We start from the raw sequence: 24640 nt of genomic DNA, 5'->3' as shown, positions 1-24640 counted from the left end.
CGCGAGCTGCGCGCCTGGCAGAAAAAATGGTGAGGCAGCTGCAGGAACATCTGGGCTGCGAGGGGACCAGGGACCCACCACAGGGCTTGGGGCTCCTTCCATCCGCAGCCCTCTGGTCTCCGCAGCAAAGCGAGACAAGGAACGGACTCAGAAACGGCAGCAAACTGAAGGAAGCTGAAGGAACCACGACGTTTGACTCACTGTGCGCAAATCGGCTTGGGGGAAAATCCAATATTCCCACCCCCGTGTCATTGGGGCTTTGTCGGCGGCTCACGCCGTGTCACCGGGGCTCCTGCCCTGCCGCTCCCGGTGTACGGTGACAGGCCGCAGGCCACCGGAGCATCACGAACAACGTTCACCTCTCCTTGCTGTGGGACGAAGGGACAGCCAACCTCCCCCCGTCCCCGTACAGCCCAGGGTCCCACTGGGCCGAGAGCAGTCAGCGGGGCGAGGGCCCCTCTCTCCGCACTAGGGAGCGTCGGGAGGGGCGTGCGGCGGGGTGGCCTCGCCCGTAGCCCTGCCCGCAGCCCGGTCCGGTTCTACCGCCCCCGCCATCGCCCGGCCCCGGCTCCAGCTCCAGCCCCGATCCCGGTCCCGGTCCCGGTCCCGGTCCCGGTCCCGGTCCCGGTCCCGCTCCCCCCGCGCCCCCGCACCTGCCCCGCGTCCGCCGCTCCCGCCGCTCCGCCGCCCGCCCTCGTGGGGGGCGGCCCCGCCCCGCCGCGCCTGGCCCCGCCCCTCCCACCGCCCATTGGCCGCACCGCCCGCCTCTCGCGCCGCATGCAAATGACGAGGGCGCCGCGCCGTTCCCATTGGCTGCAGAGCCGGCCGGGCCCAGGGCGAGGAACCGCCCCGCGCGGTGCGGCACCATCGCCCTAGTAACCCGATGCTGAGCCGGGCGCGACCACCCGCGTTGGAGGGGGGAGGCCGCCGCTGCCGCCGCCGCTTCCGTCCTGCCGCCGCGTCCCGCGCCGGTGCGGGATCTCTCCGGGATCGTCTCTCCGGTGTCTGTCTTCGCTTTTGGGCGGCGATGGGGAGCAGGAGGTGGGAAGCGGGGCGGCGAGCGGCGGCAGCGCGTCCATCCCCCCTTCGGGCCGGCTCGCAGTTGGTTGAGCCCGAGAAGATGGCGTCGGGGCGCGGTGAGTGCGCGGGGGGGGTGCGGGCGCTCAGGGATGGGGCCTCTTCCAGTCCCGCTCCCACGCACCGGGATCCCGTGGGTGCGTGGGCGGGCGGCCACGGGCCGGCCCTGCCCTGGCTGTACCCGTGTGCATCCCCAGGCGGGTGCGGGGCGGGCCGGGCGTGGGCAGCGGCCGTCCCCACCCACGTGTGGTTGTTTGCGGGGGGCTGTGCGTGCTGACTGTGCGGGGTCCGTGTGGCTGTGTTCCCGCAGGGTGCGTGTCCCCTGGTGTTCCGGCCCCGCGCCCGCCGTAGCTGGCACCGGGAGGCAGCGGCGATCCTCGGGAGGCGATGGGCGAGTGGGACCGGGTGTTCCGGCAGCACCTGACGCTGCCGCCGCACCCGCAGCGGGGCCGGGCCCGGCCCCCGCCCCGCTCCACCGCCTTCCGCTGCGTCCTCAAGTACCTGCACGGCGCTGCCCTCTCCCAGGTACGGGCGATCGGTCCCGCGAGGGGACCCCGGCAGTGTCTTGCTGCGCCCGTTGTTTCTGCTGAGTCTCACAATTCACAGAATCATGAAGTAGTATGCGCTGGGAGAGACCTTGCAGATCATCTCCTTCCATCCTCCCGCCATGGGCAGGGCTGCCTTCTGCTAAACCAGGTTGCCGTTTCCAACCGGCTGGCTTTGAACACTTCCAGGGATGGAGCAGCCGCAGCTTCTCTGGATGACCCGTGGCAATACCTCACCACCCTAACAAGGAAGAATTTCTCCCTAAGATCAAACCTAAATTGCTCCTCTTCCAGTTTAGCCTCCCCTCCTCCTTATTCTGTCACTTTCTGTGGATGTACAAAGTCACTCCGTCTTTTTTCTAAGCCCCTTTCAGCATTTCTGTCTCTGTGTGTGGGCCTGAGCTCCCAACAGTGGCTTTTAAAACAAGATGGTTTGGGGGGAACTAACTGGAAATCTGGAAGCATAAAGTTGTTTCAATCCCATGCCTTATTACCTGTAAATTTGAGTTAGCATTTAATTAATTTTTCATTTATTTTTTGTTAGTTTAGGTAAGTATATTTAAATTAAATTTTCTGATAGCACTTTAACATCTATTGCCTCTTTATTCTATGCATAATCCTTAATTTTCCCACTTTTCCTTTGCTCTGTCAGCCTCTGGCTTGGAGGCAGGTTCTGCAGCAATGCACGAAGCTGTTTGCAGTCATGTGCCTGATTTGGGCATCCCTTAGAAAACAGGAATTACATCTCTTACCAAAGTGTGTTGTGAACTTTGGGGACGCAGAGCTGGCCTGTCCCTGAGCGTCCCCAAAGCCGGTGCATTGTGCCTTGCAGGGAGTCCAGTACCAGCTGCGCCTCTCCCTTTTCGATGCCACCTACCACCACTTCTTTGGGAGGACGTGGAGGAGCAGCTGGCAAGCTGCCGGTGCTGCCCCGCCGCGCTCAGCTAGGGTGATGTTCAATGAGGTGAGGGCTGACAAGGGTCTGGGAAAACAGAACTAAACCCTTTTCTATCCCACTGTTTCCTTGACCTTTTTCTCGGGGTGCATCCCAGACACCGCCCATTTATTAAGCTTTATGTACGGTTTATTGGGGAAACTGGGGTGCTGGGTTTCCTCTGAGGTTGGTGCCACCGTGGGAGCAGCGATGTGCCACCACCGTGTGCCACCCGCCGTGTTCGGAGCTGGCGGCAGAGAGCAGTGTTTCCCCACAAGAGAGCAGTGTTTCCCCACAAGTGGGAAGGAAGGGAAGGAGCAGCTGCCCACCCTCCCGCACAGCGCTTCTCTCTCCTTATCTGGGAACTAAACTCTCCCAAAGCCATACTTCCATCCACTGCTGTTACCAGCAAACCAGGGCGTCCCTTAATGGGGACATCCCGCTGCCCCGTAGCGTGACCCATGTTTTCCAATTCATAGCTCCTGCTTGCACCTCCTCAGTGCTGCAAGTGAAGTGAAGCACAGCTGGGCCCCGTGCTCTTCCTTCCTTTACATCGACAGTGACATTGAGGGGCGTTGATGTGTGCGTTTCTCTCCCAAGTGTTTCAGTACCGTCCCACCCCGGCTTGTTTTGAAGAGGAATGGAACAAAACTAGGGCAGAGAGTGCTGCAGAGAGAGCTGAATGCTGGGAGGAGCTGCCTTTCCAAATACATTCCCAGCGTCTGCAGGCTTCCTGGGTGTTTGCCATGCGGTTGGGAGCCGTTGGCAGGAGTGTTGGGGGACTGTGTTGCAGCCTCTCTGTGGTGACTGAATTGCGTGGCCCATCCCTACAGCTGCAGGGCTCGGGGTCTGCCAGAGGAGGGGTGATCTGCATGCAAGGTGGGATCTTCCAGCTGCAGACAAGTCAACAGCTCATTGTTAGGAACAGTTCAGGTGGAGCTGGAATTGATTTATGACAGGTGAGGGAAGGAGGAAAGTCACTGCTCCTCTACCTGTGTGTGCTGTGTGCTTGCTTGCCAGCCTCACCTGAGCAGGAAGGTGTGAGGACAAGGATCAGAGTCTGCCTGTGTAGTGGATTTTGTCCTCAGGGTCTGGGGAAGAGGAATGCAGACAGAAACAGCTGTGTGCATTCAGGAGGGGCCCTCGAGCTCAGTGGCACAGGGGATCCCCTGTCAGGGCTCCCTGTGCCTTTGCAGGCTGAGCCTTGCTCTGCCACAGCAGTCAGGTCGTTAATCTAGCATCTTGCAATAAAGGCTAATGGAATAACGATTTATGTCCCGGGGTTGATGTGAGAATGTCTCTCTCTGTTATTCTTTCCTGACAGCCCATATTGCAGTAAACATTTTCCCTGAAACACTGTGGTAATGAGTTTTTAATAGAAAGATTAACCTAGCTTTAAATTCTGTCCTGGGGAGGTGACCTGTGTCCTGTCCCCTCCTGCCCTTAGGTCCAGGCTATTCCCATGTCCCTCCCCACTGCAGGAAGGTTTCCAGCTCCTTTTTCATGCTGTAATGCTGTAGGTCTGGGATGCATTGATGCCCTGCTCATTTGGGGTCTGCCGCCTGCAAATTACTCTGTAAAACAGGTGTTGGCAGTGAAAAAAAATATGATGCTTGAGACTTAAGGGCTGAGATTTTGTAGCAGTGCTGGAAGTAAATTGCCATTAGCTTCTGTCTGGAAGTTTTAATGGGTGTTCTGGTTGTGCCACTGAGTGTCCTAGCACAACAGGCATTGTTCTGCGTGCAGCTGCTGCTGCCAGCTGTGAAATAGCCCGTCTCTCTTTTTTCCTGTCCCAGGTCGTTTATTTCCACACCTCCTTGAACCACCCCAGCATTGCTGCTGTTGTAGAAGTGGTAATGACAGCTGGGAAAAGGGATGGGGGCTCTCAGCATCTTTCCTGTGGCTTTGGAATCATCCCCCTCTTCCACGGTGGATCAGAGGTGACAGACCCAGCCACTGAGGACAGAGCGTAGGTTCTGCTGCTGCTGTGTGACAGGTCACACTGGGGTGGGGGGAAAGGGTGGTCCTGCGGCTGCAGAAACAGCCAGCATGTAGAAACCTGGAATTCTTCACTCTGGGGAAGCAGTGATGGGTTTGGAAGGGGTGCCTGTGCCTTCCTTAAAGGACAGGGCTTTTCCAGAGTGGGTTGGGTGGGTTTTGCTGCTGAGCAGGGGCTTTATGGAAGATGGAGATGTAATGGAATATGGAGATGTGCTTCAGGGTGGATTTACCCACTGCTGCACTTGTGCTCTTTGCTTTCAGGCTGAAGCTGTACCATGGGACGCCACGTGCCCTACTGCACCCACGCTTCCAGAACCCTGTGGAAAGTAAGCAGCAGCCAGACATGGCATCTCAGTCCTTTCTTGGTGGCTTTTCTTACCCAAATGTGTGTTGTATGTGTCTGCTTGATGTGAGACATGGTCTGTGCCCTGGTACTGCTCAGTGGATGTGCCTTACTGCCAGCCAGGAATGGCCCGGCTGGGCAAACACAGGTTTTCTTTTGCTCCTAGCATGTGTATTCATAGGTAATGATTCATTCAGCATTGGGGCTGTGAAGCTGTCTTCCCAGTTTTGGTCATTTTGGGATGTTTTCTTTACTTCAGAGAACAAATACATGACAGTGATGGAGAAGAGCCACCTGCAGTATGCCTTGAAGTCCCACCAGCCCCTGGAGGCAATATTTCACCTCCTTCCTGAAAACCTGCTGATATCTGGGATGCGGACTGTTCCTGGCTTGCTGCCAGCACATGGAGACACAGGTAAGGGCTCTTTCTCTTTCCCTCTGTCTGTGCTGGTCCTGCTTTAAGGCAGTGGGTTCCTGGGAGGCTGTGGGCAGGGCAGGCAGGGCACTGGGATAGGATTTGTGGGAACACAGTGGTTTCTCTACAGTGTCTCCCCTTATCAAGAGCATCTCACCTGCATGGGGTCAAAGCCCTCATGCTCAGAGCTCAGTCTAGAATCCGTCAAAATGGCTCAGTCAGTTCCCTATCCGTTAATTGCTTTGCTCCTGAGAAGCTGCTAGGGATAAGTGATGGTTGGTTTAATTACAGTCGTTCAGCAGAATCTTAGAAACAGCTTTTGCAGCTTGTTTAAACTACTCAGAGGCGGGTTCAGCATTGCTAGGGCCTGGCAGGTTTGGAGGGATGAGCTCTTGCCCGCCTGGCTTTTGTTAATATCTCCCTATGGCACATTGCCCTTCGAGCTTCTGCAATTAAAATACGTGAGCTGAACATTTGGAGGGTGAAAAATTCCTCAGAGTTCTGCAGCTGAATTATTCTTCAGGTTCCTGCCTGGAAAACCTACTGCCGATGGCTTTGGGGTAGTAACTGTTGGTACTGAAGCTGAGCAAGGTCTTGAAAGCAGCTGAGTCCCTGCAGGTGTTCAGGCCCATGCTCAGAAGCTGAGTGGGCAGAGCCACTGCTGGCACTGCAGGGCACCCCAGCACAGCAGTGGTGGCTTTCTGTTTGCTTGGGAAACTTGTGGCCACCACCTTGTCTTTCAGGTGACTGCTTGCAGAAGCCTCGGCTGATGAAGACGGTCACCTGCTCTCTGGAGGGGCTTTTCATCCAGTTGTACCCTTCCCTGGAGGAGTTTGAGGAGGAACTGCTGGAATTATTGAACAGTGATCGTTTACTCCAGGTAAGCAGGGTGCTGTGAGGGTGGTGAAACCCTGGCACAGGTTGCCCAGGGAAATTGTGGCTGCCCCATCCTTGGAAATGTCCAAGGTCAGGTCAGACAGGACTTGGAGCAACCTGCTCTAGTAGAAGGTGTCCCCATGGTTGCGGGTGGAACAAGATAATGCTTAAGATCCCTTCCAACCCAACCATTCTGTGATTCCGTGATTCTAGGTACTGCCAATGTGGTTGGGGCAGGGGATGGTACAGTGTAGAGCAGTAATTTTAGTGTCTGGAATTAGGACTGGGGTGAAAAATGTCAGGTAAGTGATATTCATGTATTTGTTTCTCTTGGAGTCTGCAATATTTTTTTTTGCTGTGGCTGCCTTTAGATTGTTTCCATATTCGATTAGTATGTGTGTGCTCTGTGTGGGCTTTGTTTTGAACATCCCAACACTCATAAGCAGAATTTGGGTTTGCTTTGCTATGGGAAGTGCAGAGATGAAATGCAGTGTGTATTGAATCCACCTCTTTGGAGTGGCAGCCACTGGCCAGATTCTTTCTTGCCAAATTTGCACATAACAAACTCTGCCATAAAGACAAAAGATTTTAATACCTATCGTCTGCTGGGAGAATAAGTCCTGCTTTTCGAGTTTCTGAAGGGTTGCCTGAATTCTTCTGGCTGTGGCCAGCACAGGGAGTGCTGCCTAGGGTGGAAAACATTCCTGTCACAGGCTAACACTGCTCCGGACGGTGAGGAGGTGGTGGTTCGGGAGCGGCGGCTGCACGTTGGCGTCCACAATGGCCTGCGCTTTGTCCAGGCTCCGCAGGTCGCCGTGCTGGTGCCAGACATGGAATTGTCACCAGGTGGCTGCCAGGGGGTGCCTAGCTCTGGAGCCAGGTAAGGGGGAGCCCCTCTGCTGCTGGTGGTGCTTCCCTCCTGCCTCAGATGCCTCCTGCAGCCACTTCTCCATCCCGCACAGGGATGCAAGTCAAGCCCTAGTGCTGAGGAGCCGCATCCAGCTGAGTGAAATGGTCCCTCACCCGGCATTCAGGGTCTGCTTCCAGCTGGAATATGTCTTCTGCAGCAAGGGGAGAGCTGGTGGGAAGGTAGGGCTGAGAATGTGCACGCCTTGTCTCTGTGCCTGTGAAGGAACAGGGATCCATTCTGAAGGAGTGAGCCCTACTGAGGAACTCCTTCCTCTGCCCCTGTTTCACCATCCTGCTCCTCCAAGTCGCAGCAGCTCCTTGTTGCATGGCTGTGCTGTGTAATGCAGAGCCCTGCAAAGTGTGCAGGTGCCTTCCACAGCACTGCACAAAACAACCTGCATGGCTTGGTGACTTATTTTAATTATGTGTGGTTGCATTTCTCCACTGTTTATATGTAGATGAAGGAATGTAGCCTGCAGCATTCCCATAGTGTTCTGGCAACCTAATTAGGAAAATTTCAGCTTTTTTTTGTAACATCAAAAAGGCTTTTCTTTAGAATTTGGCATTTATGCTGAAAAGAGGATATCCCGTCCTGCTCCTTTTTTTGTTTGTTTGTTTTTGCCCTGAATGCTGAGGTTTTTCTGGGTACTTCAGCATGATGTTCTCAAACTGTAAAGACAGGAGAAATCTCTGAGGGTGGTCTCTGCAGTCAATATACTCTCACCTACTTACTGTTCGTTTACTTACATCTTAGTTTAACCTTTCTGCAGGTTAAACCCAGCTCAATGAGTACTGTGTATGCCCTCCAGAGACCTTGTGCTGTTGGAGCCATCAACTCCAGGCTGGCTGAATCGATGGCCAAGCGTTTGTTAGGAGGCTTTAATCGTCCCTCTAAGATGTTCATTGAAAATGTAGCAAATATCTCTTGTTAAGCTCTCCAGAGCCAAAGTAGGGGAAATGGGCATTTCCCATCCCACAGGATGCGTGTGCCAGACCAGAGGGATTTGTACTGAGAAGGGAGACAGTGAGCTGTGCTGTTGGAAAGCTGAAGCCCCAAGGTCCCAGGGAGATTTGGGGTTCCAGAGGCAGATCTGTTTGTCTCTGTGGGTGGTTGTCTGGGGCAGCGGTGGAGCCAGTCCCTGTGGTGCAACCCTGGGGCAGAGTGGTTAATCCCAAAGCTGCTTGCAAAGCTGATCACCTTGTCCTTGTCCTCGGTGCCATAATTAGCTGTGAGGGGGATGGTGGGTGCTGGCAGAGCCTTCTCTTGTTTCTGTGCCTCTCCTTTGGTTTGAGGGAGGCTGTGGATGCGGTGGGTAAGTGGAAACCTTTCCCCTCTGCCAGGGATGGGGGTCTAACAGATATCCCTTTGTGCAGCTGCTTGAGGGAGGGGTTACAGAGGCATGAGGTCCTGGAAAATGTAATATCTCCAGAACGGCATGAAGAGCAGTGGCTTCTGTGATGCCAGAGCCAGGTGTAAGGAGGCACAGTGGGGGGTGAGAGCCATACCTGTCTGGCAGCACCCATTCCCGGGTGCTGGCAGTGAGGTGGGGCTGCCTGGTGCTCACTGTGCTCCCCAACCCCGCAGGCTCTGTCCGGCAGTGCCCGCAGTGAGGCGGCCGACATGCGCTCGGTGCGCTGGGCTGTCTGGAGCCCGGTCGTGGGCACCGGTGACACAGACGTGGTCCTGCCCCTGCGTGGTGGTGCCTGCCGTGGCCCCTGCCAAACCTTGATGTACCGGACCCCACCGAGCTCCCGGCAGGTAAGGGTGTGCTGGCCCCTGGCTGCTTTGCCTCTGACGCCAGGGTGAGGGAGCTGCTGTCGGAGGCACGAGGGAGGCTGCGTGTAACACGCTGTCTGAAAGCATTTTCGTTGCCAACTTCAGGGGAAGCACGTGGAGTCTGGGACTGTCCAATTCCATGTTTCCAGTGATTCGGAAGAACATCTTGTAACTGCTGCGGAGATCCTATGTAAAGACAAGGACGAGTCGAAGCAGCCTCCTACGCCATCGCTGAGTGAGTGTTTTCCAGATCGCTGACATTTAAAATATAGAGTGTGGCACTGGTGTCTGCTCGGGAGAGAAAACAAGACTTCAGTGAGTTTCAGCGAGCTAGTTATGAATTACTGGAGTGAAGCAAGTTTTTGTCAAGTTGAATTCAGCTCTTACTTTTTAACTTGTAAAATTCCCATGTGATAGTATTGCTGAGCCATGTGCAAAATCCCCAGGGATTGCCAACAGTGCCCCAACCTGCTCCCGTTCCAGATCACTGGGTGCAGTGACCACACCAGCAGTACATTCTTGCGGCAGGTACTGCTGCTCCTCTCTCTGGACTCAGAGTCTCCCCAGGTAGAGAAACACGGGGTGGATTTCTCACGGGGATAAGAGAAAAATTGGTTGTAGGCTGGGGAAATGTAATCTGGTTGTGTCAACACTGAGGGAGTGTGACAGCAGTCTGAGTTGGGTTGATGTGTGCAGGATGTGCTGGTTCCTGGCTGGGGAAGAGCTGGCAGCATCTGTGCCTGTGCACAGGTGCATCTGTCTATAGTTTGGGGGGCTATGTGGTTGGGATTCTTGCACCCCTCTGCTCTATTGGGGATGGAAGGAAAAATGCTGTGAGCTTGGGTTTGGGCATGAGGTTGTGTCCCATGCACTGTGCTAAAAATCTTCTTTGGCTTGTTTCTCTCTCATCCCCCTTTGATTGGTGATTGGTGGGAAGCAAACTCCCTTTTCTTTGCTGCTCCTGCTGGGGTCCCAGCTGTGTCTCGGGGTGATGCTTTGGACACTAGGCAGTGTTTCAGTGTGTGTCTTATCTCCCAAGCTCTCTGATGAGCCACATCATGCCAGCCACCAGGCCAGGCAATGCCCATTACGGTGGGTAGCTGTTCCATGCTGGCTCCAGTGCTGCGGGGCCTTCCACGAGATGGCAGTGGCACCATGGCTTTGCTGTGATAAATCCTGTGTTTCTACTGGTGAGAGCCAGGATTGCTGCTGGGAGGGGCTTTGGAGAGGAAAGCCTTAGGGGGAGATGGAGGGATCTGGTGTTATCGGGGTATGTGGGGTTTATCTCCCTGCAGAACAGGCTGCATCATGACTGGTGCTGCTTGTAAAGTTTTTCCTGGTGTCTTTCAGCTGTCGGTGGCTGGGATGTTGATGGAGTTGTGGTGTGGTGAGGGGAGAGGGAGGCAGCTGCTGATGCTGAGCTTCCAACCTAATGCTGGTCTGGAGTGCTCCAGCTTGGGGGAGTGTGCTGGGCTGTGGGCTGTGTCCCTGGTTAAGGGAGATCCCCATCAAGGTGATTTTCAGGGACAAACTCCCTGGCATTTCCCAGCTCCAGGGGGCTTATGGCACCAGGGAGAGCTTGCAAGTGAAACGGTGGTCCCAGAGCTGTGCCCCTCCAGCCTGTGTCCCAAGATGTTGAAGAGACTATTGGGTTAACTTTTTGTAGAGCTCTGTTGAGAAACGTGCTGCTGCCTGGCCCAGGGGAGGCCAAGAGCTTCTTCTGTCAGCTCAGATGCCGGTGTTGCTGCTTATCTGTCCATCAGCCAAAGCCGTCCTAACTGGATGGAAACAGTATTTTAGGCATGAGGGAAATGGGGTGGTTTCCTTTACACAGCAGCCGGCATGGAATAGCTGGGATATATATGTGGTGGGGGAAAGCAAATTAAGGTCTCAGCATCACGTGGATGCAGAGATGGAACATCTGTGCCCCTGCTCTGCTGCGAAGGACCCGCGGCTCCACGGCACAGCGAGCTCAGCTGTGCTGGCGCGAGAGAGCAGCCGAATATAAACACGATAAAGCTCCCACCGTTTCGGGGCACAAATGCTCGAGCAGATGAAGGGAGTGACAAAAAATAACAGGGAAGCGATGAAAACCTTAAGTATCCTAAAACTTTCACGTCTCATTAAGCATCCCACTTAGGCAGCACCGCGTGGCCGTGGGGCACTGCGGCTCTGTCAGGGGATGGGGGAGCTGCTGTTTGTGGCAGAGTTAGCCTGATTCACGGCAAAATAAAGGATGGATCTGGAGATGTGCTGTGTTAACCCCCAAGCAGGAGTCTTATTAGGAAATAAGTCAAAAGAAGTGTTTGGGTGATGGTAAGCTGCTTCACTGCACTGCCTTTGCCCCTAAAGTTGAAAAGGGCTGGTGGGAGGACAGGGCAGGTTTGGTGGCAGTGGGTGCAGCTGCAGTTATGGGGCCTGAGGGTGATGGCTTCCCTATGGCATCTGTCCTTTCCCTCTCCACAGGAGTGCCAACCCCATGGCGAGTGCCAGTCTCCCCACAGGGGCCAAGGGTAAGTGCCACATGCACCAGTGGATGTGGGTGGTGGGCAGCAGCATTCCCCAGGGGATGACCCTCGTGTAGGATGTGCTTCTGGACCCATTCCTTGCCTGTTTTCCTGTCTGCTGCAAAGAGGCACCAAGTGTCCTCAACTCCACCTCCTCCAGGCAGCAAACCAGCTCCTGCCTGTGATGTGCTGGGGAAGGTTCCCTGTGCTCTTTTCACACCCCAGGAGTGAGGGCAGCTCTGGTTTTGACAGCCCAGATTTGCTGGGTGCTGCTGTCCCCAGTATGTGCTGACAGTGACACACGGTTTGTTCATGCAGAGCTCCCAGGATTTAAGGAGAGCTATGAATACCGAGAGCCCTCTTTATGCTGTTTTATATCTTGATGCAGGAATCAATGCACACAAATATTTTTGATGAAATGAAATGCCTCATAAGGCTGCATTAAGCAGTTTGATCTTCCTGCTGCATGTGCTCATGTCTCCTTCTAGCCAGGGAGCGAGCAGCAGGGAAATGACAGCGGAGGTGCAAACCCTTGTGTGGCCAAGTTGTACCACTTCTTGGTGAAATGACAACAACTGAGGCACGTGGTGCCTGAGCTCCTTTAGCACAGAGGGGCTGCTGGCTCAGCTTGCCACAAGGGCTGCCTCAGGGGGCTGCCTTGGGGCTGCGGGAGCTCACGCTTGCCGCTCTCTCACCAGCTGTCCATGTCCCAGCTTGTGGCCTCGCCACAGGGCACAGGCCAGACCCTGCAGCAGGATGGGGGCATCACCCACCTGGAGGCCGACCTGGGCTCACCGGATGCAGAACCCTGTGCCAGTGACCAGCTGCGGGCGCTGCCCTTCACCCCGCTGCAGCTGCCCATGGCTGCTGTGGGGCTGCAGGCATGCAGGTGATGCTCGGCTGCCCCTCCCCAGGCTCCTGTGGCCCCATCACCTGGTCTGCCAGGGTCTCTCTGAGGCCTCTTCTGTGGAGCTCACCCCTATTCCTCCATCAGTTCCCACATGTCCCTCTCTCGTGCTGCGCTGGCACGCCTGCACGCTGCCGGCTTTCCAGACATCCTGGACCGCAACCAGGAGCCAGTGGAAATCTCGGAGCCAGTGGAGCTGGGCAATTTCAACCTGCGGCTGGAGGAAGCTGACCCTCTGCAAGGCAATGAAGTAGTCCTCCAGTTCCTGGCTTTTGGCAGGTGGGATGGCAGCTCGTGGTCTTGTGTGGGCAGATCCCAAAGGCCTCCTGGACAGAGTCCTTTCCAAATTCCCCCAATCCTCTTCTCTGCTTGGGCAGGAGATGTTCTTGCAGAGGTGTGTCTTCTTTTAGCACCTGCTTTTGTGCTTCCTGGGTACTTTTAAGTTATAATCCATTTTTTTTTAATTGGATCCATGAACCACAACATGATGTCAGAGCTCATTAATGCAGGGTTTCTCCAGAAATGCAAATGGAGCTGGCAAATTTGGCACCCAAGGGGTGGCTTTGGCTGGATAAGGCCCCGCTTCTGTTTTTTCCATGGCTGGCAGTATGCTGTGGGAAGGTAACATGCTGCTTTTGCTGGGCGCCTCCATCACAGCATATGGCAGGAGACAGCTGGAATTACAAAGCTTTTTGGAAAGTTAAGGCAAACCGTATGGCCGCTGTCTTCAGGAAAGTCCAAATACTTGTGGTGCTGCCAATCTTCTCTTATTCTTCTGCCTCTTGGCATGTGCCAAATGCACGAGGAGCTCATGACAGAGTGACAGTGCTGTGCCACAAGTAACCCAAACCCCTCTCTCTCCTCAAGTGATGCCCAGGGCAGCGTGGAGGGGCGGCAGCCGAGGACTGTCTTCCTCACCTTCCAGTTTTACCGTTTCCCACCGGTCACCACGCCCCGTCTGCAGCTGGTCAGCACAGACGGGGGGCTGGCGACCGGGTTGGCCATGCCAGCACAGCTCCTTGTCCGTGTCAACGAAGATGGGACCCTAACCAGTAAGTTCTGGTTTTAGCATCTGTGTCTTGGGTGGATGAGGGCTTGCCTCTGGCCCAAAGGATGGGCTGGTGTCTGTTAATAGCAAACCTCTGCTGGTTTGCACATCGTGAAAAACATTCAAAGCGTCCAGTGTTTGAAGTAGAACACAGAGTGTCAGTTGCATGAGGTGCAATTTGAGGCTTCCCACCATGCCAAGTGCCATGCCTGTGACAGTGTGGGGTCTTGTAGGACCACCAGGCTTGCAGCTGAAGTACATGGTGGATCCAGCTTTCCTGCGGCCCGGAGAGCACCGTTGGTTCCTGCGGTACCTGGCCGAGCACAGCCTCCAGATTGACGTCTGGGATGGAGACTCCCTGCTCCATGTTGGGTCTGCTGCCATTAAACTGGAGGTATTGGTTAGATTGAAGGTGTTTTCCCATGGCTAGTAATGCTGAAGAGCCTGTGTGGAGTGCTAGGGAAAAGCTCAGCTCTCCCTCTGGTCCTGCTTTGAGATGCTGTTGCGTTGTCCTTGTGTCTTCAGTAATCCCTCTGTGTTACCGACTCTGGTGTCAGCTTGACAAGCCCCTTATCACAGGATTTGTTATCTTTTCCTCCAAAGTGATGACAAAGCATTAACTTACTTCGCCTTTCCCTGGAACTCTGGCAGTATTCTAGCACTAAGCCCTGCAGAGTCAGGACATCCAGTGCCATTCATACCCAGACCCCTTGACCCGTCCAGGCCAGACTCCCCAGTAACTCGTTGCACCTTGTCTGTCCTTGCCTTGTCCCCAGCCCCTCCTGCGCCAGGGCCAGACGGCCGTCAGGACCTACCATGAGCTGGAGGTGGCCACGACTGAGTACGAGCCGGATGGGACAGTGATGGGCCGGGAGGCTCTGCGGCACGGCGCCCTGCGGCCCCTCGGTGTCCGTGTGGCTGTGAGGGGCCGCCTCCACCTCTGCCTGGCCAATGTTGGTGAGAACCCACTGCTGGTGCAGCCCTAAGGCTGTACCTGAGCGAGACCCAGGCTGGCGGGGACGTCATCCTTCCCGGAACCTGCTGGCTGCTTTTATTTTATGTATTTAATTCTGTGTCCTATAAATGTGCAGTGACTCCAGGTTTTAAAATCTTATCTTCAGAGGAGAGATTAGCTCCATATAAGATATCTTAAATCGTCATTTCCATACTTTGCCTGCAAAGGGCCGATAAGCTCCTGGGAAAGAGAATCTGAGATCCACAACCCAGGGAGTGGTTTAATTCACACCCCAACAAAGAAGAGGGAGGGAGGGAAGAAGTAGAGCCGCTGTGCCAGGGCAGCAGCCGCCCTTTGATTGGTGTTTTTCCCATCCTCTTTTTTTAAACCATTTCAAAATACTGTTAGAAGGAGGATGGCCAAGCTTGATATCCTTTCCTGAAGGATGGGGATGGGATGTGTAGGCTGGGCAAATACCTGGTGGGTTTAGAGCCTTGCGTGGCTCCACTTGGCACAGCATTTGTGGGAGTGGGGAGATGCAGCAGCATGTGGCCATGCTGTGGGAGGCAGAACACTGAAATGAAAGCAGGAGCTGGTGAGGGGCTCAGGGTGCTGTGTGCTCTCAGTGCTGCTCCATCCCTGGGCAGGTGACTGTGTGACTGAACAGGCTCCGGAAAGTGCGTGGGGGTCTTAGGGCATCACTGGTTTCCAGATATTCCCTCCTGCTTGTGTAAATTGGCTGAACAGAGCTGCAGGGAGGTAAAAATAGGCAGTAGATTTTATAACAGTGAAAATGGATGGTTTCCACTTACTCCTGTCTCCACTTGTGGCAGGTCACCCATGTGATGAGACCCCAGAGCAGCTGGCATCCCATTCCCGCACTGTCACTGCACCAGACGGCACTGTCACCACCCCAGGTGGCAGCTGGTGCTCCCGGAATGCTCCTGGTGGTGAGTCCTGCTGGGGCCTGGCCTGTCCCCCTGTGGGTTGAGGTGGGCAGGGTCTCTGCTGCTGCAGTGTCAGCTGTGGGTCAGCTGCCTCCTTCCAGCCCAGCAGTATTGTGGGGCTCTCGGGGGCTGCAGTATCTGGGTAGTCGTTCCTTGGTGCCACGGTGGTCTCTCCTCACAGGTGGGAGGACGGCGTGGGCGCGGAGGCTGGTGGATGTGGACAATGAGCTGGAGGCTGCACTGCGCAATCGCCGGCCAGAAGTGAGCCTGGCCCCCGGGTGGCCCTCAGTGAGGCCATGTCCACGCACTGGCTGCAGCACATGCTGGTGGTGTGGCTGCATCAGGGTGCTGGTGGCAGGAGAGCATGGGGCCAGACCCCTGTGGTGTCTCCAGGCTTATGGTCCCTTCCCTCTCAGCAGGGCTGGCCAAAGCAGCGTGCCTGGGACCTGCAGGTCATCGATGCCTACCGGGATCACATCAAGGGAGAGAGCATCTACCAGATGCTCAGCCAGGCCATCACAGCCACCCGCACTGTCCACGCTGTGCTGGGGACAGCTGAGTTCTTTGAGTTTGCCCTGAAGAACCCATACGGTGTCCAGCACACTGTGACCATCGAGGTTGACCACCCTGAGCTCAGGTGAGGGCTCTGTTGTGTGCGTGGGGGGATGCCAGGGTGGTGCCAGCTCCCTCCTAGTCCTCACCAGCTCCTCTGCTGCTTACTGCCCCAGTGTCATACTGGACCCAAGGGAGTGGCGCCACTTCAAGGAGCTGACCAAGAGTGTAACACCAGTGGAGGAGGATATGTTCCATCTCCGTGATGACCTCAAGCCTCAGGTCTACCTGCGCCCTGGTGAGACTGTCCACATCCCCTTCAAGTACCAGACCTTCTCTGCAGACCCTGCCGTGGTTGCAGCACAGGTGGGCACGGGCCCCTGTTTTGAGCTGTTCCTGGTAGGAAGTGTTCCCCTTGGTTGTGTTTGCCAACGCAGGGCTGGTTGGAACAGCTGTGAGGAGGAGCAGCAGCAGCCACAGCAATGCTGCACCCTGAGGGAGCTACTCTTTCACCCTGCAGGGGCCAGCTGGGCTGGGCACTGGTGCCAGTGAGAACACTCACTCCCTTGGGAAGAGTGGGACCAAGCAGGCAAAGCTTATCCAGGTTAGAGGGCCAGTTGAAACACTGCTTGAGAGGCTGCGTGGGAGGAGCAGAATCACTGGAAAACCCCGTGCCTCTCCTGCTGGCCCTCGGGACAGGTCTCCTTCCAGGTGAGCGGGGGGAAACCCATTGCACTCCTGCGGGTGAAGGTGGAGCCGCAGCCCCATGTGGTGGACCAGACCTTCCGCTTCTACCACCCAGAGCTCACCTTCCTGAAGAAAACCATTCGGCTGCCTCCCTGGCACACCCTCCCTGGTGAGTCTGTGGTGTGTCTGGCAGGGCTTGGGCTCTTCCCTGCTAGTCATCATCTATAGTTCATGGAGCCTTTCTGGAGGCACAGCAGCATCCAGTGAGCACATTGCTGCTTACTCGCCCTCTCATGGCCCTGGGCTCCTTGCATGCTCTCCATCCATATTTCTCTGTTATCTTCAACCCAAATTCCCTACATCTGCACACCTATGTGGTTTTCTGGTTTTCTAGCGTGAGGGATTCTGTGTGCAGCTGTGTGGGGTGCAGGGGAGAGGCGCAGACAGGAAAAGCTGCAGGTGGTTTCCTTGGTCCCTTGTCCACAGGCATACCAGTGGGGGTGCCGGGCGGGCAGCCTGAGATGTTCGTTCGCTGCAGTGACCCTGACATCATTTGTGAAACCAAATCCTTGGTATGTTACACTTCGGCATCGCTGTTCCTCCTGTCCTTCTCCTGCAGATTGTTTGGGTTGGTAGAGAGCTGCCAGTGTGGGTGCAACCACAGAGCATCCCTGTGTACCAGCCCGTGGCAGTGACACAGTGGCAGCAGTGAAGCTGGGATTGCTTTGTATTCCCAATTAAAAGGAGCTGCATTGTTTTGGCGGGGGAGGCTGAGCGTTGCCCCTTATCGCATCATGCAGCAGCCCGCGCTCGCTTGTTCTTTTGAGCAAGTACCAGATGATTCAGACGCTGGGGAAAAGCAGCCTTTTGTTGGGCTGGGATAGACCTTTCTGCTGCTCAGGGTATCCACAGCTGTTGGCAGCACGTGGTGGGACGGTGTGTCCTTGGGGTGCACAGCAAAGCCTGTCCCTGCTGAAGGATGCTGGAGTAGTGGGGCAGTTCCATGCCCAGCCCTGCACCATCCCACTCCCTCCCCAAGCAGGAGGGTCTCCTGGGCTGGCTCCACAGCAGGAAGGGGTGGAAGGGAAAAATAAGCTTGGGCATGTCCATGGAAATGGCGACGAGGGATAGTTGCTAATTGCTGTTGCGGAAATGCGTTAGTATGGTAATTGGATTAGGGCTTGTTAGAAAACTTGCGGAAAATTCGCCAAAATTTGATTACAGATACAGACCTGGAATGTGATAGTCATTTGTATCCTCTTTTGTAATTAAAAAAACTGGGAGAGCTCAGCCAAGCTGTATAATAACTTAATAACGTAGTTTAATGAGGTACCGAAAGCATCTGCTTTTGTAAGGGAGTTGGTGGTAGTTCTCACATTACCCCTGGGGTCCTCATTAGCTGGTCAACTGCTGGGACAATGCTCTGTTGTCTTTGCAGGGGCCTGGTGAACCACAGGACATCTTCCTCAAAGTAGCCGGAGGACCTAGCCCGCAGATCAAAAAGTTCTTCGTTGCTATTTATACGTAAGTAGGAGGACCCCAAAAGGGTGGGGAACGTTGACTCCCAGGTTGTGTGTCGAGCCCTGTCCGTCTGTCCGTGCACAGGGACACCTGGCTGGCAGCACCTGTCCAGATCTGGCAGTTCTACCTGCACTCGCTGCAGCGCCTGGACGTCGCCTGCACGGCTGGGCAGCTCACCCGCCTCTCCCTGCTGCTGCGTGGCACCGCGGCCCCGCGGAGGGTGCAGGCCTTCACCTCCCACCCCCAGGAGCTGGAGGTAACCCCCGTGGTGGGCTGGGGGCTGGCTGGCCTGGCTTAGCCCAGAGAAACCCCCTCTGGAAAGCAAAAGGCAACCCACGTGGAACTGTGAACAACTGAGAGCCGTAAAGCGTTTGTGATAATTATCTTTTGATTAGAGCTGTCATGTGTAGGATCATTGGCGCGAAACCCCGGAGGGCAAATTATCTGCATTAATGAGACTGTCTGAAGACTCACAATTTCTTTAGAATTTGTTCGTCCGTAATTGGAAATGTGAATAATAAAAGGCAGAAAAACTCCATTGCTGTCCTGTAAAGGAAAGGCAAAGGCTCCCTAGGCAAAGCCTGTGTGGGGGAACCCCTGGGCTGGGGAGGCCCTGGGTGTTCCGGAGTGGCTCTTGTCCTTCCTGACATGAATTAGTCCCTGAGTATTCTTGGGGCTGGTAGGTATGGGATTCAGTAGTGGTGGAGTAGGGGTGCAGGTTTTTAAGAGCAATTGGGTGTAATTGATGCTCCAAGCTGGACTTTTCAGGGCTGTAATCAGTCGTTGTGGGTGGCTGTACCTCCAGGTGTTGTTCCACAGGTGGATCCAAAGGGTGCCTTCCTCCTCCCTGCCAATGGCATTCAGGACCTGTACATCGGTGTGAGGCCACGGCAGGCTGGCAGCAAGTTCATCTACCTCAACCTGGTGGATGTGGAGTCCCACCAGCTGGTGTCCTCCTGGCTGCTCTGCCTGTCCTGCAGGCAGCCTCTCATCTCCAAGGTAAGGCAGCTCTCGCCACTGCGAAACGTGGTGATGGCGCCGGATCAGTGGTCGCAGTTCAGCCAATAACCTGGGGCTGTCTCCTGCTTCTTCCTCTCTTTCCATCTGTGTTTTTTTTGGCACTTGCCACCATAAACACACATTTAGCCCTTGGGGTACTTGAATAATCTCACTGAAGCCCCTGGTAAAATGTCTTTTAGGCTGTTTTGGAGGCAGCCCCACGCTGAGGAGCGGCAGCTCGGAAGTATTCCCAGTTGTGAAATTAGAGCTGCAGCATGCTGCTTTCGATTAGCGCTGTGCTGGCAGAGGCTTGCCTCAAAGACAGAAAATTAGATTTCCTGGCTAATGTGTTCCTTCTAAAAATGTTTTCCTGAACCCCTTGGTACTGGGAAAGGTTCAGATTGGCATTTACACCGATGCCCCATTGTCCTGCTACATGCTGCTTGTACTATGGGGTGTTAAGAGAATCAGAGTAGTCTGGCCTGGAAGGGCTGTTCAGGGTCATCAAGTCCATCTAGTTATCTGAGCACCACAGCTCGTCCTGGGAATGGGAAGGAGCTGGCTAGTCTCTGCTGCTCTCCCAGCCCTTTGTTCTTCGCACTCGTAATTAATTGTTGCTGCTTTTGATCAAAGGTGTGTTCTTTCTGCTAGTTGGCAGAGCAGATGTGAGGTGTGGGAGGGGAGGGCAGTGTGTGGGAGGCAATTCTCTGTGGTGGATTTAGGGGAGTGCCCGTTGTTGCTGCTGCCCACCCTGCCATCTGTGCCACCTTGCCACGGCCCCCGCTTGCCCCCACAGGCCTTTGAGATCTCGCTGCCTGCGGGAGGTGGGAAAGGCTGCAACAAACGCATCACCTACACCAACCCCTACCCCTCGCCCCGGTTCTACTTCTTATGCACCAACCGCCCCGACCTGCTGCAGTTTAAGGAAGACTCCTTCGAGGTACGTCCTGCTGCCAAAACTCCCCCTTTGTCAGGCCCCTCATCTGGCCTGGCCAGGCGATGCGGGGTGGGTGCCAGCTGTGGGGGACACCCTTGCCAGGGGAAGGTGGGCACATGAAGGGGTCTGGCTAGCTGCTGCTGCCTCCTCTGGCCCTCTCTCCCACAGGTGGCTGGAGGGGAGGTGTACACCATCGGCCTGCGCTTTGCCCCAAGCCAGACTGTGGGGGAGGAAGAGATCCTGGTCCACATCAATGACCACGAGGACAAGAATGAGGAGACCTTCTGTGTGAAGGTTCTGTACCAGTGATGCCACTTGCCCGTCACTGCAGAGCTGCAGGTTCCTGTGCCATCCCAGCAGCTTCATCAGCACTGCCTTGGGGGTGCCTGTGTCTGTCTGAGGGTGGTCGTGACCCCCCATCCCCTGGCTGTCACCTTGCCAGGCTGAAGGGTGTCTCTGTCACCGGGATCCCCGGGCATTGCCGTCAGCGCTGGTGGTGCCATGCGACTCCAATCTACACAAATCGAGACGAGTGGATGTGTTTGTTACGGCACTTTGTGACTGCAGGATCTGTATTTTTGTTAAGCTTGATGATATTTTAGGCACTTTGAATCTTTTTTTAACTTAAAAAGTTTGCAGATTTGATTCAGCGGAATATTTTTAAAGTATTTTATATTCAACGGTGAGTTTTGTACACACTAAGGCAGTTTTACGGGATTTTTGATACTTTTTACTCATCCTTGATCCATAAAAATTGCTGTGCACAACTGTCAGAGTGTGGCAGCATTTTCTTCCTGGGGAGGTGGAAATCCTCAGCATTCCTGTCCTGTGGAGATGAGTCCTGGAGGTCCCCTGTGTTACCCCCATTCTCTGGAGCATCCTGGGGGGCAGGGCAGCGACTGTAAATGGGACTGAGAGGGTAGGGCAGCCCACCAGCTCTGCTGCCTCACTCTCCACAGGCCTGAGGCTGGTGAATTAGTAGCCCCGATAAAGTCGGGTGCCGAGTTCCTCTGCCTCCCTCACACTGATGGGAAATGACAGCTCATATTTTAGAAATGATTATACTGTCTGCAGCACAGAGAGGCCCTGAAGTTGGGTTATTAAAGTAGATTAGCTGAATAATTTTTATTACATTTTCACACAACGATATGTCTTGAGGCTTATGAATGAGCTGGTGCTGTACCTGCAGCACAGGCAGCTTAAGTGGTGAATGATGTGCCCGCATTCAGGGGTGCCAGCACAGGGACTCAAGCTGAGCTGGTGCTTGAATGGTACTGCCTGCTCCCTTGCAGGACACATCTGTGGCCCAAAACCTACAGAACTGTCATTAAGAAAAGTTGATAGAACTTCCCCCATAGGAAATGCAAATGCCTTGTGTCCCAGCTGCTTGGCGTTGTGGCCATGGCTCTTGGAATTGCTGCTGCCGCTGCCTCTCAAACTCACAACAAGCGTGGGGGCAGCTTCCTGGGTTCTCACTTGTTAATGAAGTCATCCCTGCTAATGACAATGAACTCAAGCACCTGTGCCTGGCATGCAACTTGGTGTGCTCTTCCCATTTGCATTCATGTCAGGAAGGAAACTGGATTCCAGTAATGATAGGATTAATTTGCCCTAAAAATCTTGGTTTATGTTTTGTCACTGAGGTGTGCAGGGAGGGGAAGGATTGAAAAGCCCTTTCCATGGGTTCAGTAATTCTTGGGGGTGTTGTCCCTCTTGGAGCAGATGCAAATGAGACCTTCTGGGGACTGGAGTGTCGCTGCCTTGGCAAAGGCATTGCTGGAATGGCAACAGAGGAAGAAGCAGAGCAGGGACACCTGGCCCCAGCACCCGAGCTAGGGATGGGGAACTAAAAAATGGCAACTAGTAATGAGAGGATAAGGTAAAAAAACGAAAAACCGACACAGGAGCTGGAGGCAAAGCTCCTGCAGCAGCTGGAGGCCCTGGGGAAACCAGCTCTCAGGATGCCCCAGCCTCAGCAGGATTTGCCGCCAGCCCAAACTTTTAAACCCAGCTTGTTTTCCCCATTATGAGGAGGAAATTGCGACTGCCTGAGAACCCTCTAATTAAACAAAGCCTCACCATAATATTTGCTGGGAGCTCGCCAGCCCTGTAATATGACATTACCGGGCATCTTTATTAGCTGAAATGAGTATTTAGTGCCTCTGCCAAACCAAAAGCTGATTGAGGCGCATGGAAGCAACACGGCAGCATTCAGCAAAGGCTCCTGCAACCTGCTGGTGAGGCAGCAACATGCTGGGGGGCTTTCCACTGAGACAAACCCTTTCTTGGCTATTTCCATGTCACCCAAATCCAGCCCAGCAGCCCCCGTGTGGGAGTTTGGGAGGTTTATTCCCTGTTTCTCCCACTTGTCTCTCTGAAAGCGTGTTACCGACTTGATAAAACCTGATTTAATGGTTACAAAACCCAGAGATAAAGCTGCTCTTAATGGATTTCTTTAAGATCAAGGCTGTCAAATAGGAGGCTCAGAATCCTTTCTATGGTGAGAGCGACTATATTAAGTGCACTCAATCACACCCAGGCGAAGGTTCCCTAAGTGAGACACTGGCTGGAGGAAATGCATTTTATTAGCGTCTCGGGGGAAAGGAGTCTGGCAGGAGGGATGAGGAGCCTCTGAGCTGCAAGTGGCTGTGCTCCCCTTCAGCTGCAATGGATGGGATGTGAAGGACTTTGCAAAGCACATCCTCACTCTCTGACTGGTCCCGCAGGGAGGAGGGTGATGGGTGCCATGGTGACATTGTGGGAGCTGGCCTGGGGAAGAAAAACCCTCAGGGAAGGATGCTCACCTGGGAATAGCGCTCACAAAACACACCTCAAAATCCACCCTATGGAGCTCAGCTCCTGCAGGGTCTGATGGAGAGTGGGGCATCCAAGGGGGTGGTGCTCAAAGGCTTTTTGGGGTGTCAGATGGGACTCACCCCAACCAAAGGGAGGGGTGAAGGAGAGAGGCCTTGGCAGACCTGGGCAGACCAAAGCTTAAAACACAGATTAGTTTTTTCATAACAATTCACAGCTCCATAATGAGAATTTTGCAGCAGTTCTAAACTGCTGGTTGCTTTTAAATCATTTCCCGTCTTTCTGTCTCTGGCTTGACATTTGATGATGAATTGAGTTTCTGTGTTCATTTACCCACTGATTTACTGTACGGAGGTGGGAAACCACATCCACCTTAGTGAAGGTCAACACGGAGCATTTGCCTGTAATTTCCAAATACTATTAAGGTTTTTAAATAAACTGTGTGGGTGCTGTAGGCAACGAAGGCCCCTCTGGCAAGGCTGATGCTGCAGTGGATTCTTCTGGGTGGTGAGAATGGGTTTGTGGGAGCAAGAGCGGATCACTTGGCTTGTCAGCATGAGGGTACATCAGACTGCACCCTAAATTCATATTTGATTTTAGGATCGCAGTGATCTGAGCACTGACAGCTGCTCCTCACCCTCACCTCCCAGCCCAGATTAGCATCAGGTTCTCATCCTGTATTCCCATGGCTTGATGAACCCTGCACTCACCCCTGGGAAGTTGGAAAGAGCTGCCCCACGGCTTCCCCTGAGATGCTGGCTTTGTCTCCTGCTGCAAGACCCGGTTGTTTGCGGCTGTGAATCTGTTTGGCGGTGTGAGCAGGAGGTTTGGCTGCGCAAATGTCACACAGATCTTATCTCAGGGGAGACATCCTTCAGTAATTACAGTAAATGAAAAGTCCTGGAAGCAAAGCCTTGGAGGTGGCAGCCTTCTGTTTATCTCCAGAGTCTGAAGTATGTGTGGAGGGAGCTGGGACCAGGAGGTGCCGGTGGCTGCAGTCCCTGTGGTGTGGGGATGGTGTCAGGGTTTGCCTTGCCAGGTTGCAGGTAGCAGGATGCTCTGAGCTCTCCCTGCATCAGCCATCTGCCCCCTTGCTGCAAATTAATAAGCAAATTCAGCAAAAAAATCAAAATCTCTGTGGATAATTTGTGCACAAAAAAGGGGCCAAACGAATTAAATGTATCATTTGCTGCTACCCTGGTCCCATTTGGTTCCCTGCCTTTCACAGCAACTTTTCAAGCCTAATGGTATCAGATACCCTTTTGACACCCATTTTCAGCACCACAGCCCCCTCCCCCCGCTGCTCCTTAATGCAGCTCATCTCCTGCCTGTGGCTCCCAGGGCCTCTGCCAAATCAGCACTTCAAATTAAAGTCTTCCCCACCTCTCCCTGGTTTCCATGGAGATCCGAGTAGATGCTCCCTTCCTTCTTCCTCTTGAGCCAATGGAGAGGCCCCTCCTGGGGATGGCCCTTGTGGGGCCCGGGAGTCTCTGAGAATCCAGCAGTTTTGCAGCTGGCTTTGCCATGTGCAGCTACTGGCAGACCTGGTGGCTTCAGTCCTGGTGTGCTGGTGACCCTGTCCCAGTGCCCCATTCCGCCGTGAAGCATCCCAGGCATGCCAGGAGCAGGTTCCCAGTATAAGTTTTCCTCCCATGTGGGAGCTGATCCATCTGACTCCCCAAGGAGCTGTCCCGGCAGAAACTGTTCTCCTCTGGTGGGAATGAACTCCACAGCTGGATGAGGACCAGGCTGGTTTCTTCGTAGCACCTTTATCTAAATTATGAGTAGACTTCTGTAGTCTGCAAGCAGATTTCCCAAGCACTGCCTGGAGCTGTTTGGCCAAGGCTACTCGAGCTGTGGGAATGGTGGGGGGAATGCCCTTGCATGTG

The 24640-nt window shown here is 54.4% G+C and overlaps 1 protein-coding gene across 3 annotated transcripts; it reads left to right on the top strand.

Moving 5' to 3' along the window:
* The first annotated feature begins 1461 nt into the window (after positions 1 to 1461).
* NPHP4 (nephrocystin 4) lies at positions 1462 to 20702 on the top strand. Of its 3 annotated transcripts, none has more exons than XM_066203087.1 (28): positions 1462 to 1602; positions 2455 to 2586; positions 4353 to 4525; positions 4819 to 4883; positions 5160 to 5315; positions 6059 to 6195; positions 6905 to 7071; positions 7154 to 7280; positions 8686 to 8859; positions 8983 to 9112; positions 11344 to 11390; positions 12083 to 12273; positions 12379 to 12570; positions 13159 to 13343; positions 13573 to 13733; positions 14116 to 14296; positions 15128 to 15244; positions 15423 to 15502; positions 15661 to 15878; positions 15970 to 16159; positions 16314 to 16397; positions 16493 to 16649; positions 16967 to 17052; positions 17919 to 18004; positions 18086 to 18257; positions 18821 to 19000; positions 19797 to 19940; positions 20106 to 20702. In XM_066203087.1, exons 1-28 carry the CDS (start codon positions 1465 to 1467, stop codon positions 20244 to 20246), a joined length of 4011 nt encoding a protein of 1336 aa, XP_066059184.1. In that variant the 5' UTR covers positions 1462 to 1464; the 3' UTR covers positions 20247 to 20702. The 3 variants fall into 3 exon arrangements, with proteins under 3 accessions (XP_066059184.1, XP_066059183.1, XP_066059185.1); XM_066203086.1 differs by having other exon boundaries at positions 15658 to 15878; XM_066203088.1 differs by lacking the exons at positions 1462 to 1602; positions 6905 to 7071; positions 7154 to 7280 and having other exon boundaries at positions 2525 to 2586; positions 15658 to 15878.
* The last annotated feature ends 3938 nt before the right edge of the window (positions 20703 to 24640 follow it).

Source organism: Chamaea fasciata, unplaced genomic scaffold (assembly GCF_029207755.1).
Source record: "Chamaea fasciata isolate MVZ Bird 193981 ecotype frontalis unplaced genomic scaffold, bChaFas1.0.hap1 SCAF_23, whole genome shotgun sequence".
NCBI lineage: Eukaryota > Metazoa > Chordata > Aves > Passeriformes > Sylviidae > Chamaea > Chamaea fasciata.
This window is presented reverse-complemented; position numbering and strand designations above follow the sequence as displayed.

Bases quoted from the DNA above. Each gene is read 5' to 3' on its own strand.
- NPHP4 (XM_066203086.1), top strand. From the start codon at position 1,465: ATGGGCGAGTGGGACCGGGTGTTCCGGCAGCACCTGACGCTGCCGCCG. The intron at 14,297-15,127 runs GTGAGAACCCAC...CACTTGTGGCAG, and splicing joins CCTCTGCCTGGCCAATGTTG to GTCACCCATGTGATGAGACC. The intron at 15,879-15,969 runs GTGAGGGCTCTG...TTACTGCCCCAG, and splicing joins GTTGACCACCCTGAGCTCAG to TGTCATACTGGACCCAAGGG.